General features: G+C 39.6%; 1 protein-coding gene across 4 annotated transcripts in view; it reads right to left on the reverse strand.

Annotated features, from left to right (window-relative positions):
* The window catches only part of USP15 (ubiquitin specific peptidase 15), a 148,738-nt gene that overhangs the window by 62,493 nt on the left and 73,390 nt on the right, over positions 1–12,855 (reverse strand). The window contains exon 7 of one of the 4 annotated variants that reach the window (XM_004089600.1): positions 8,231–9,762. The exons of the other annotated variants lie outside the window; for them this stretch is intronic. Within the exon in view, the coding sequence (XP_004089648.1) occupies positions 9,738–9,762 (25 nt within the window). The 3' untranslated portion in view covers positions 8,231–9,737. Of the gene's footprint in view, positions 1–8,230; positions 9,763–12,855 lie in introns of those variants that run through there. 4 annotated transcript variants of the gene reach the window in all.

Below are 12,855 nucleotides of genomic sequence, written 5' to 3' on the forward strand. Positions count from 1 at the left end.
ACTTCCATGTGGTGTCGGGCCTGTGGGTGTACAGAAGTCAAGAATTGAGATTTGGGAACCTCCACCTTGATTTCAGAGGATGTATGGAAATGCCTGGATGCCCAGGCGGAAGTTTGCTGTAGGGGCGGGGTCCTCATGGAGAACACTCTGCTAGGGCAGCGAGGAAGGGAAATATGGGTTTGGAGCCCCCACACAGAGTCCCTACTGGGGCACCACCTACTAGAGCTGTGAGAAGAGGGCCACTGTCCTCCAGACCCCGGAATGGTAGATCTACTGACAGCTTGCACTGTGCACCTGGAAAAGCTGCAGACAATGCTGGCCCATGAAAACAGCCAGGAGTGGGGCTGTACCCTGCAAAGCCACAGGGAAAGAGCTGCTCAAGGCCGTGGGAGCCCACCTCCTGCACCAGCGTGACCTGGATGCGAGACATGGAGTCAAAGGAGATCATTTTGAAGCTTTAAGATTTGACTGCCCTGCTGGATTTCGGACTTGCACTGGGCCTACAGACCCTTTGTTTTGGCCAATTTCTCCCATTTGGAATGGCTGTGTTGACCCAATGCCTGTATCCTCCTTGTATCTAGGAAGTAACTAACTTGTTTTTGATTTTACAGGCTCATAGGTGGAAGGGACTTGCCTTGTCTTGAATGAGATACAGGACTGTGTACTTTTGAGTTAATGCTGAAATGAGTTCAGACTTTGGGGGACTGTTGGGAGGGCACGACTGGTTTTGAAATGTGAAGAGACGAGATTTGGGAGGGGCCAGGGCAGAATGATATGGTTTGGCTCTGTGTCCCCACCCAAATCTCATCTTGTAGCTCCTGTAATTCCCATGTGCTGTGGGATGGGCCTTGTGGGAGATGACTGAATCATGGGGGCGAGTCTTTTCCATGCTGTCCTCGTGATAGTGAATGGGTCTCATGAGATCTGATGGTTTTAAAAACGGCAGTTTCGGGGAGGGGCCAAGATGGCCGAATAGAAACAGCTCTGGTCTGCGGTTCCCAGGGAGATCAATGGAGAAGGTAGGTGATTTCTGCATTTCCAACTGAGGTATCCATCTCATTGGGACTGGTTAGGTAGTGGGTACAACCCACAGAGAGTGAGCAGAAGCAGGGTGGGGCATTGCTTCACCCGGGAAGTGCAAGGAGTTGGGGGACCTCCCTTCTCCAGCCAAGGGAAGCCATGAGGGACTGTGCTACCTGGCCCAGGTACTACGCTTTTCCCATGGTTTTTGCAATCTGCAGATTAGGAGATTCCCTCGTGTGCCTACACCACCAGGGCCCTGGGTTTCAAGCACAAAACTGAGTGGCTGTCTGGGCAGGCACTGAGCTAGCTGTAGGAGTTTTTGTCATAACTACAGTGGTGCCTGGAATGCCAGCGAGACAGAACCATTCACTCCCCTGGAAAGGGGGCTGAGGCCAGGGAGCCAAGTGGTCTTGCTCAGCAGGTCCCACTCCCACGGATCCCAGAAAGCTAAGAACCACTGGCTGAAAATTCTCACTGCCAGCACAAGTCTGGAGTTGACCTGGGATGATTGAGCTTGTTTAGGGGAGGGGCATCCGCCATTACTGAGACTTTAGTAGGTGGTTTCCCCCGACAGTGCTATGGAGACTGGGAGGTTTTGACTGGGCAGGATTCACCACAGTGTGGCGAAGTGGCTGTGGCCAGACTGCTTCTCTACATTCCTCCTCACTGGGCAGGGCATCTCTGAAGAAAATGCAGCAGCCCCAGCCAGGGGCTTACAGATAAAACTCTCATCTCCCTGGGACAGAGAAACTGGGGGAGGGACGGCTGTGGGTGTAGCTTCAGTGGACTTAATCTTTCCTGGCTGCTGGCTCTGAATAGAGCAGCTGATCCTGACAAGGGGGATTCTCCCAGCACAGCGTACCAACTCTGCTAAGGGACAGGCTGCCTCAAGTGGGTCCCTGACCCCGTGTCTCCTGCCTGGGAGAGACCTCCCAACAGGGGTCAACAGACACCTCACACAGGAGAGCTCCGGCTGCCATCAGGCCAGTGCCCCTCTGGGACGAAGCTTCCAGAGGAAGGAGTAGGAAGCAATCTTTGCTGTTCTGCAGCCTCCACTGGTGATAACCAGGTGAACAGGGTCTGGAGTAGACCTCCAGCAAACTGTAGCAGATCTGCAGAAGAGGGGCTTGACTGTTAGAAGAAAAACAAACAAGCAGAAAGCAACAACATCAACAAAAAGACCCCCAACAAAAATCCCATCCAAAGGTCATCAGCCTCAAAGACCAAAGGTAGACAAATCCACGAAGATGAGGACAAACCAGCGCAAAAACGCTGAAAATTCTAAAAGCCAGAATGCTGCTTCTCCTCCAAATGATTGCAACTCCTCTCCAGCAAGGGCACAAAACTGGATGGAGACTGAGACTGATGAATTAACAGAAGATTTCAGAAGGTGGGTAATAACAAACTCCTCTGAACTAAAGCAGCATGTTCTAACCCAATGCAAGGAAGCTAAGAACCTTGACAAAAAGTTACAAGAACTGCTAACTACAATAAGCAGTTTAGCGAGGAACATAAATGGCCTGATGGAACTGAAAAACATAGCACGAGAAATCAGAGAAGCATACACAAGTTATCAATAGCTCAATTGATCAAGCGGAAGAAAGGATATCACAGATTGAAGATCACCTTGCTGAAATAAGGTGTGAAGACAAGATTGGAGAAAAAAGAATGAAAAGGAATGAACAAAGCCTCCAAGAAATACGGGACTATGTGAAAAGACCAAACTTACAATTGATTAGTGTATCTGAAAGTGACGGGGAGAATGGAACCAAGTTGGAAAACACACTTCAGAGAGACGTGAACTCTCGGGAGAACTTCCTCAACCTAGTTCAGGAGAACTTCCCCAACCTAGTAAGACAGGCCAACATTCCCATTCAGGAAATACAGAGACCACCACTAAGATACTCCATGAGAAGATCAACCCCAAGACACATAATCATCAGATTCTCCAAGGTTGAAATGAAGGAAAAAATGTTAAGGGCAGCCAGAGAGAAAGGTCAGGTCACCTACAAAGGGAAGCCCATCAGACTAACAGCAGATCTCTCTGCAGAAACCCTACAAGCCAGAAGAGAGTGGGGGCCAATATTCAACATTCTTAAAGAAAGGAATTTTCAACCCAGAGTTTCATATCCAGGCAAACAAAGCTTCAGAAGCAAAGGAGAAATAAAATCCTTTCCAGACAAGCAAATGCAGAGGGATTTTGTCACCACCAGGCAGCCCTTACAAGAACTCCTGAAGGAAGCACTAAATATGGAAAGGAAAAACTAGTACCAGCCACTGTAAAAACACACCAAAATATAATGACCAATGACCTTATGAAGAAACTGCATCAACTAATGTGCAAAAAAACCAGCTAGCATCATGATGACCGGATCAAATTCACACATAACAATATTTGGCCTTAAATATAAATGGGCTAAATGCCCCAATTAAAAGACATAGACTGGCAAATTTGATGAAGAGTCAAGACCCATTGGTGTGCTATATTCAGGAGACCCATCTCACATGCAAAGACAGACACAGGCTCAAAATAAAGGGCTGGAGGAGTATTTACCAAGCAAATGGAAAGCAAAAAAAAAAAAAAAAATAAATAAAAAAAAAGCAGGGATTGAAATACTAGTCTCTGATAAAACAGACGTAAAACCAACAAAGATCAAAAAAGACAAAGAAGGGCACTACATAATGGTAAAGGGATCAATGCCACAAGAAGAGCTAACTATCCTAAATATATGTGGACTCAATATAGGAACACCCAGATTCATAAAACAATTTCTTAGAGACCTAGAAAGAGACTCAGACTCCCATGCAATAATAGTGGGAGTCTTTAACACCCTACTGTCAATACTAGACAGATCAATGAGACAGAAAATTAACAAGGATATTCAGGACTTGAATTCAGCTCTGGATCAAGTGGACCTCATAGACATCTACAAACTCTTCACCACAAATCAACAGAATATACATTCTTCTCGGCGCCACATGGCACTTATTCTAAAATCGACCACACAAATGGAAGTAAAACACTCCTCAGCAAATGCAAAAGAACAGAAATCCTAACAGTCTCTCAGACCACAGTGCAATCAAGTAAGAACTCAAGATAAGAAACTCACCCAAAATGGCACAACTACATGGAAATTGAAGAACCTGCTCCTGAATGACTCCTGGGTAAGTAACAAAATGAAGGCAGAAATAAAGAAGTTCTTTGAAACCAATGAGAACAAAGAGACAATGTACCAGAATGTCTGGTACACGGCTAAAGCAGTGTGTAGAGGGAAATTTATAGCACTAAATGCCCATATCAGCAAGCTGGAAAGATCTGAAATTGAAACCCTAATATCACAATTAAAAGAACTAAAGAAGGAAGAGCAAACAAATTCAAAAGCTAGCAGAAGACAAGAAACAACTAAGATCAGAGCAGAACGGAAGGAGATAGAGTCAGGAAGAACCCTTCAAAAAATAAAAATAAACGAATCCAGGAGCTGGATTTTTGGAAAAAAAATAACAAAATAGATAGACTGCTAGCTAGACTAACGAAGAATGAAGAAAAGAGAGAAGAATCAAACAGACACAATAAAAATGATAAAGGGGATATCACCACTGATCCCACAGAAATAAAAACCACCATCAGAGAGTACTATAAACACCTCTATGCAAATAAACTAGAAAATCTAGAAGAAATGAATAAATTCCTGGACAAATACACCCTCCCAAGACTAAACCAGGAAGAAGCTGAATCCCTGAATAGACCAATAACCAGTTCTGAAATTGAGGTAGTAATTAATAGCCTACCAACCACAAAAGGCCCAGGATCAGACTGATTCACAGCCAAATTCTACCAGAGGTACAAAGAGGAGCTGATATCATTCCTTCTGAAAATATTCCAAACAACTGAAAAAGAGGGACTCCTCTCTAACTCATTTTATGGGGCCAGCATCATCCTGATACCAAAACCTGGCAGAGACCCAACAAAAAAAGAAAATTTCAGGCCAATATCCCTGATGCACATCGATGCAAAAATCCTTAATAAAATATTGGTCAACCAAATCCAGCAGCATATCAAAAAGCTTATCCACCATGATCAAGTGAGCTTCATCCCTGGGATGCAAAGCTGGTTTGACATATGCAAATCAATAAAAGTAATCCATCACATAAACAGAACCAATGACAAAAACCACATAAGTAACTCAATAGATGCAGAAAACGCCTCCAATAAAATTCAACATCCCTTCATGTTAAAAACTCTCAACAAACTAGTTATTGATGAAACATATCTCAAAATAATAAGAGCTATTTATGATAGACCCATAGCCAATATCATATTGAATGGGCAAAAGCTGGAAGCACTCCCTTTGAAAACTGGCAGAAGACAAGGATGCCCTCTCTCACCACTCCTACTCAACACAGTATTGGAAGTTCTGGCCAGGGCAACCAGGCAAGAGAAAGAAATAAAGAGTATTTAAATAGGAAGACAGGAAGTCAAATGGTCTCTTTTTGCAGATGACATGATTGTATATTTAGAAAAGCCCATTGTCTCAGCCCAAAATCTCCTTAACCCTGATAAGCAACTTCAGCAAAATCTCAGGACACAAAATCAATGTGCAAAAATCACAAGCATTCCTATACACCAAAAACAGACAAGCAGAGAACCAAATCATGAGTGAACTCCCATTCACAACTGCTACAAAGGGAATAAAATACCTACAAATACAATCTACAAGGGACGTGAAGGATCTCTTCAAGGAGAACTACAAACCACTGCTCAAGGAAATAAGATAGGACACAAACAAATGGAAAAACATTCCATGCTCATAGACAGGAAGAATCAATACTGTGAAAATGGCCACACTGCCCAAAGTAATTTATAGATTCAATGTTATTCCCATCAAGCTACCACTGACATTCTTTGCAGAATTAGAAAAAACTACTTTAAATTTCATGTGAAACCAAAAATGAGCCTGTATAGCCAAGACAGTCCTAAGTAAAAATAACAAAGCTGGAGGCATCACACTACCTGACTTCAAACTATACTACAAGGCTACAGTAACCAAAACAGCATGGTTCTGGTACCAAAAAAGATATATAGACCAATGCAACAGAACAGAGACCCCAGAAATAACTCCACACATCTACAACCAGGTGATCTTTCACAAACCTGACAAACACAAGCAATAGGGAAATGATTCCCTATTTAATAAACAGTGCTGGGAAAACTGGCAAGCCATATGCAGAAAACAGAAACTGGACCCCTTCCTTATACCTTATAAAAAATTAAGATAGATTAAAGACTTAAATGTAAAACCCAAAACCATCAAAACCTAGAAGAAAACCTAGGCAATACCATTCAGGACACAGTCATGGGCAACGATTTCATGACTAAAACACCAAAAGCAATTGCAACAAAAGCCAAAATTGACAAATGGGATCTAATCAAACTAAAGAGCTTCTACACAGGAAAAGAATCTATCATCAGAGTGAACAGGCAACCTACAGAATGGGAGAAAATTTCTGCAATCTATCCATCTGACAAAGGGCTATTATCCAGAATCTAAAAGGAACTTAAACGAATTTACATGAGAAAAAAAAATCCCATCAAAAAGTGGGTGAAGGATATGAACAGACACTTCTCAAAAGAAGACATTTATGCAGCCAACAAACATGAAAAAAAGCTCTTCATCACTGGTCATTAGAGAAATGTAAATCACACCACAATGAGATACCATCTCACACCAGTCAGAATGGCGATTATTAAAAAGTCAGGAAACAACAGACGCTGGAGAAGATGTGGAGAAACAGGAATGCTTTTATACTACTGGTGGGAGCATAAATTAGTTCAACCGTTGTGGAAGACAGTGTGGCGATTCCTCAAGGATCTAGAACCAGAAATACCATTTGCCCCAGCAATCCCATTACTAGGTATATACCCAAAGGATTATAAACCATTCTACTATAAAGACACACGCACATGTATGTTTATTGCAGCACTATTTACAATAGCAAAGACATGGAACCAACCCAAATCTCCATCCTGATAGACTGGATAAAGAAAATGTGGCACATATACACCATGGAATACTATGCAGCCATAAAAAAGAATGAGTTCATGTCCTTTGCAGGGACATGGATGAAGCTGGAAACCATCATTCTCAGCAAACTAACACAGGAACAGAAAATCAAACACCACATGTTCTCACTCATAAGTGGGAGTTGAACAATGAGAACACACGGACACAGGGACGGGGAATAACACACGCCAGGGCCTGTTGGGGGTGGGGGGCAAGGGGAGGGACAGCATTAGGACAAATACCTAATGCATGTGGGGCTTAAAACCTAGATGACGGGTTGATAGGTGCAGTAAACTACCATGGCACATGCATAGCTATGTAACAAACCTGCATATTCTGCACATGTATCCCAGAACTTAAAATAAAAAAAAAAAAAAAAAAACCGGGAGTTTCTCTGCACAAGCTCTCTCTGAGATGTGACTTGCTCCTCCTTGCCTTCCACCATGATTGTGAGGCCTCGCTAGCCATGTGAAACTGTAAATCCAATAAACCTCTTTCTTTTGTAAATTGCCCAGTCTCCTATATGTCTTTACCAGCAGCATGAAAATGGACTAATACAGCTATCAAGCAGAGGTTTTCTGAAAAACGAATGAAGGAAGGCTGCATCTTTAAGGAAAACAATGTATTTGCGGCCAATGATAAAATCTGGGCTTTCGATAAAGAATTAGAATCTTGGAAAACTTGACTCTGACACCACGAAGTTGACAGCTTCCCAATACTTAGGCTTTTCTTATAAGATAGGTGATGTTTTAAAAAATGTGATTTGAAAAAAATTGTAGAATAAAATGTGTCAACATTTGGAAGATCTGCATAACTCAGTGAATCAATATTTTCCAAATGACCAAAATGCATGAAATTTACATTTGAAAGATTTTAATATTATAAAAGGTTCACTGATATAGTTTCAGATTCTATCATTAAACTTTAAGACTTAAACCACCACTGGTCAAGTTTTGATGTGGCATTAATGATCTGAAAATACTCCTTTTCAACTATGTATCTGTGTGAGGCTGAATTTGCTTCATGTACTTCAACCCAAACATTGTATTACAATAAATTAAATGCAGAAGAATATACAAGAATTTAGCTGTCCTCTATTCAGTCAGATAGTAAAGAAATTTGCAAAAATAAAAAACAATACAGCTCTTTTTGGTAATTTTATTGTTTTGGAATATAGTTATTTTCATAAAAGTGTTAATCATGTCAAAATACAATGGTTTTGTATTGTTATTTTAAAATACCTTAAAATCTTATTTCAATTTCGAATATGACAAATATTAATAGCTATAACCCATATAACAGAAGTTCTTTGGGTCTTTAATAATTTTCAAGAATGTAAAGGGGTACCAAGATCAAAATGTTTGAAAACTTCAGGTGAGGAGGCAGAATCTGCAAGACTTGCTGACTAACTAGACAAGAGAAGAAAGGCTGGAGGAGGAACTCAGGATGGCTCTTAGATGGTACTTGAAATAGGCAATACAGGAAATGGAGACCGTTTAGGTTGAGGGGATGGGAGAAGGAGGGGCAAAAAGATTTGGTTTAATCTGAGGTGGTGAGTCCTACATGAAATTTATGAAAAATCTGGAATTCAGAAAAGTGGTCTAGTCTAGAAATACAGAATGGCATATTTTGTGTCAGTTTGAGCTGGGGGAGAGGATTAGCATAGAATCACCTAATTTTGAACACCTACTATGGTATGATAAAAGAGGTCTTCTGACAGAAATTCAGTGAATGTCAATGCATTTAAGGTCTGAGCAGAGCTGCTGCAGTTAGTGAAGCTGCACTGCACCGTGCCAGGGATGGCCTGTCACACAGACAACATATGATATGAATGATGCCCCCTAGAGCTGTGTACAATTTGCAACACCAAATGTGGCAACCCTAAAGAGGAACCGAATTAGACAGAAAAAGGACTGGTGAAAGAGGCAAAATCCTTGGAATAAAAGGTAATATCATGCATTCAAATTCAGAGAATTTCTTTAGGAGATGGATATCAAAAAGAAATACTAAAGACAGGTCAAACAAACTAGGTTAAAAGACAAATAAGAACTCTGTTAAATCCTGAACGGGTGGCAAGCAACATTAAGTATAGCCTTTTAAATGTAGGTGGCTGTCAAAGAAAAAAAAGCTAAAGGATGGTATATGGAGGAAGTATATGGTTTTTGGTTTTAAAGATGAAGATGTGTCTATGTTCATAGGCTGAGGGGGAAGATGACATTAGAAAAGAAATAAAAATAATGAACTCGTGTTTACCGTATGTGTGGCACTATGATAGGCATTTATATATGAAGGAGAGAGGAGATAATAAAAGAAAAAGCAAGGACCAGGAAGCATCGAGATAAATACTATAGGTAGAGTAGAGGGACTGTCCTTAAATAGTAAGGTGATCAGAGAGGTAAGGATGGATGTGGTCGACAGGGAAAGGTAAAGTATAACAATTTTACAATACTGTTACAGACATTACTGATGAGTGATAACGCATCATTTATCTCTTCTGATTCCGACTTCTGACTCAGATTACACATGGTCCAATCTAGCTAACATTTGTGGAGTTAATATCAGGTTATTTAGGGGTTGACTGGTCAGTCTGTGGATGATAACCAGAGCCCTTTAGCTCTCTTTCTGTGACGTATGTGGAAATTAAACTGTTCACTAGCAACTCTGCTCTAGTGGCTCTCTAGAAAAAGGAAAGAAAAAAATGCTAAGAATATCATACATTAACTAGACATCAAACCACTTACCCAGAATTAAACTAATTTTGGCCAGTTTGGGCTAGGTATAACATATCGTGCCTTCAGACAGAAAAAGGTAAGACTTCCATTTAGCTGAAGTGGTTTCATGAAGAGAGAAAATTCAGCCTTACTCCTGACAAATGAATGTTTGTAGTACCTGAATTTCCCTATGCCCAATATGTTTCAACTAAAAACATGCAATTCAAGGCTAAGTTGAGCCTCTTACTTCAATAGAAAAACATAAGTTGCTTTTAGTAAGTCAACTAAACATTTAACACTCATGGAAATCTACCACCATATTAAGCAACCAAAATACAGAGAAGTTAAGTCTGAACGTTGACACAGCAAAACAGTTATTTAAAGATTTTTATATTTTCAAACCCAACATTGTAAAACAACCTAACTTCATACAACCTAACATCATAAAACAAAAATTATCTTAGCAACAAAAACAAGACCAACATTACACTCTCCATTTCTAATAATCATCCTAAGACAAGTTCTGAAAGAAAAAGAAAATTCTAAATCTCCTAAAAAATTAAACACTTTTACTGTTGTAAGATACAGATTAGTTCAGTTCAACAGCATTTGCTGTGTGCTTCCTATATGCCATGTAGGGTGTTAGGTACTTAAAGACATAAAAAAGTGAGTTTAAGTAGATTTATATTATATATAAATTGTTTTTCATAGCTCTATTTTTCCTTATTTTGACTGCTTACTTTTACATATAATATTTGATAACATAAAATGTTCCATTTTAAATAAATGAAATTACAATAATTTTTTCAGCCATTATGAATCTAACCACCAAACTTGCAACCCATTTTTATTTAAACTTTATTACAGAAATTTTGAAATATACATTAACCCTCATGTACCTAATATCAGAAACTTAGCTTTAAAAATAACATTCTAGTGGTCGCTTCAGCAGCACATATGACCACTACAAAAGGATGCTATTCAAAAATTAACATTCTACCATTCTTATTTTTTCTATAATCCCTTCAGCTTCCCTCCTGCTCCCTCTTTTGCTGGAGTAGTTTAAAGCAAATTCTAGACACCCATAATTTCACCTGAAAACACAACAGTATGTATGTATCCCTAAAAAGTAAGGGATTTTTTGTTTTAATCAGCACAAGTTTTCCTGAGCCTTCATGATTATTCTATTTGATGCCAACTGTCCGTCTTCATTACTTCAGGATGCTCTTTAAGGTTTTGGTATGTTGTCTCTACATTTTTGGTTAGATAATTTATATATGCTTATATTCCCATTTATAGGAACATGACTCCATACCTGCAGTTCTCAGTACTCCATACTGCAGTTCCCTTTAAGTGTAACCTAAACATTTTTGTTTGGCTATTTCATTACCTCAAACTTTAAAGTCTCAGAAAACACCATTCTACATCTGTTTCTTAATGAGAATAACAACATACAAAAAAGCACAAAAGGAAATTTAAGGATTCAAAATGTCTTTTAAAAAGATAACAGCTGGGCATGGTGGCTCACACCTGTAATCCCAGCACTTTAGGAGGCTGAGGTGGGCAGACTGCTTGAGCCCAGGAGTTTGAGACCAGCCTCGGCAACATGGTGAAACTTCGTCTTTATAAAAACAAAACAAAACAAACGAACAAAAGAACAAAAAACCCCAAAAATTAGCCAGGTGTGGTGGTGTGCCTGTGGTCTCAGCTACTTGGGAGGCTGAGGTGGGAGGATCACCTGAGCCTGGGAATTTGAGGCTACAGTGAGCTGTGACTGCTCCACTGCACTCCAGCCTGGGTAATGAGAGTGAGGCTCTGTCTTAAAACAACAACAACAACCAATTATAGATTTTGGAATATTACTCTAGATTTATGGTTCACAGATTGCATTTCAAATTGAAGATTGGTGTTACTGAAATGTATGAACTGGCTGAATGACAAGGAATAAAGAATAGCTAGAGCCAACATGTATTTTAATAATTTTTAACCAAATGAGTCTATGAATCATTTCCGAATCCATTTAGCTGCTTTGCAGTTATAAATGCAAACAGGGATTAAATATTCTCTAAAAATTTCTAAAGACATTTAAGATAGTGTAAAAAAACAGAATATTGCAGAATCACCTAGGTGCTTAGTATCTGTCCCAACCAAAAAAGTAGTACGCAATGGTTTTATTTATAAAGTTCTTCCTCTCTCCAAGCAGAGCACTCAGGAAGACAGTGCTGTGAAAATACTATTGTGTCATGAGATTAAGTTTATAGTGTTTCAGTCATCAATTTGGAATTCCCTTAATCAGAACACCACAAATGGCAGAGGGACAGTGTATGAGTAAGAGCTATTAGCATAGTTTTCCATTTGATTTTTTTTTCTGCCACTCATGTCCTATTCTGGACGATGGTACATTTTTCTATGGATGTTTTCTAGTCCAAGAAAAATCACCTCTTCAAAATCATCAATGACTCTTTATTTTTTTTTCACCAAATACTTAAGCACATGTCTTTTGACAATACTTTTTGACTAATTAATGAAAATGAATAAATTTAAATCAAATTCTCTCTTTAGGAACCCCCAGGCTTCCATAATGATTCCACTGTAAAATCACTGTTTAGAAATCCAAGATTTTACTAGCTACATGTCTGCACTAAAACAACTAGATTATCCACCCAATGCTAACATCCTTAAAAAAATAAAAAAGTGAAATTTAACAGACTTTTTAAAACTAGGGGGGAAAACTTTTTCTAAGGTATCATTAGAAAGGATCATGTTTTTAAGAGGTTGTTTAAGAAATCAAACTTAAAAACTAGATAAGAAATGCAAGTCCTGATAAAACAAGCAGTGTTTAAAAATGCAGCATGAATATAAAAATTTCAAATTATATGTTGCTATCTAGTAGAAAAATTCAGTTAGAAAACTTTTTTTTTTTTTTGAGACAGAGTCTCGCTCTGCCACCCAAAGTGGAGTGCAGTGGTTGTGATCTCAGCTCATTGCAACCTCCACCTTTCCCATTCAAGTGATTCTCCAGCCTCAGCCTCCCAAGTAGCTGGGACTACAGGCGCTGC

Source organism: Nomascus leucogenys, chromosome 11, assembly GCF_006542625.1.
Source record: "Nomascus leucogenys isolate Asia chromosome 11, Asia_NLE_v1, whole genome shotgun sequence".
Taxonomy (NCBI): Eukaryota; Metazoa; Chordata; class Mammalia; order Primates; family Hylobatidae; genus Nomascus; species Nomascus leucogenys.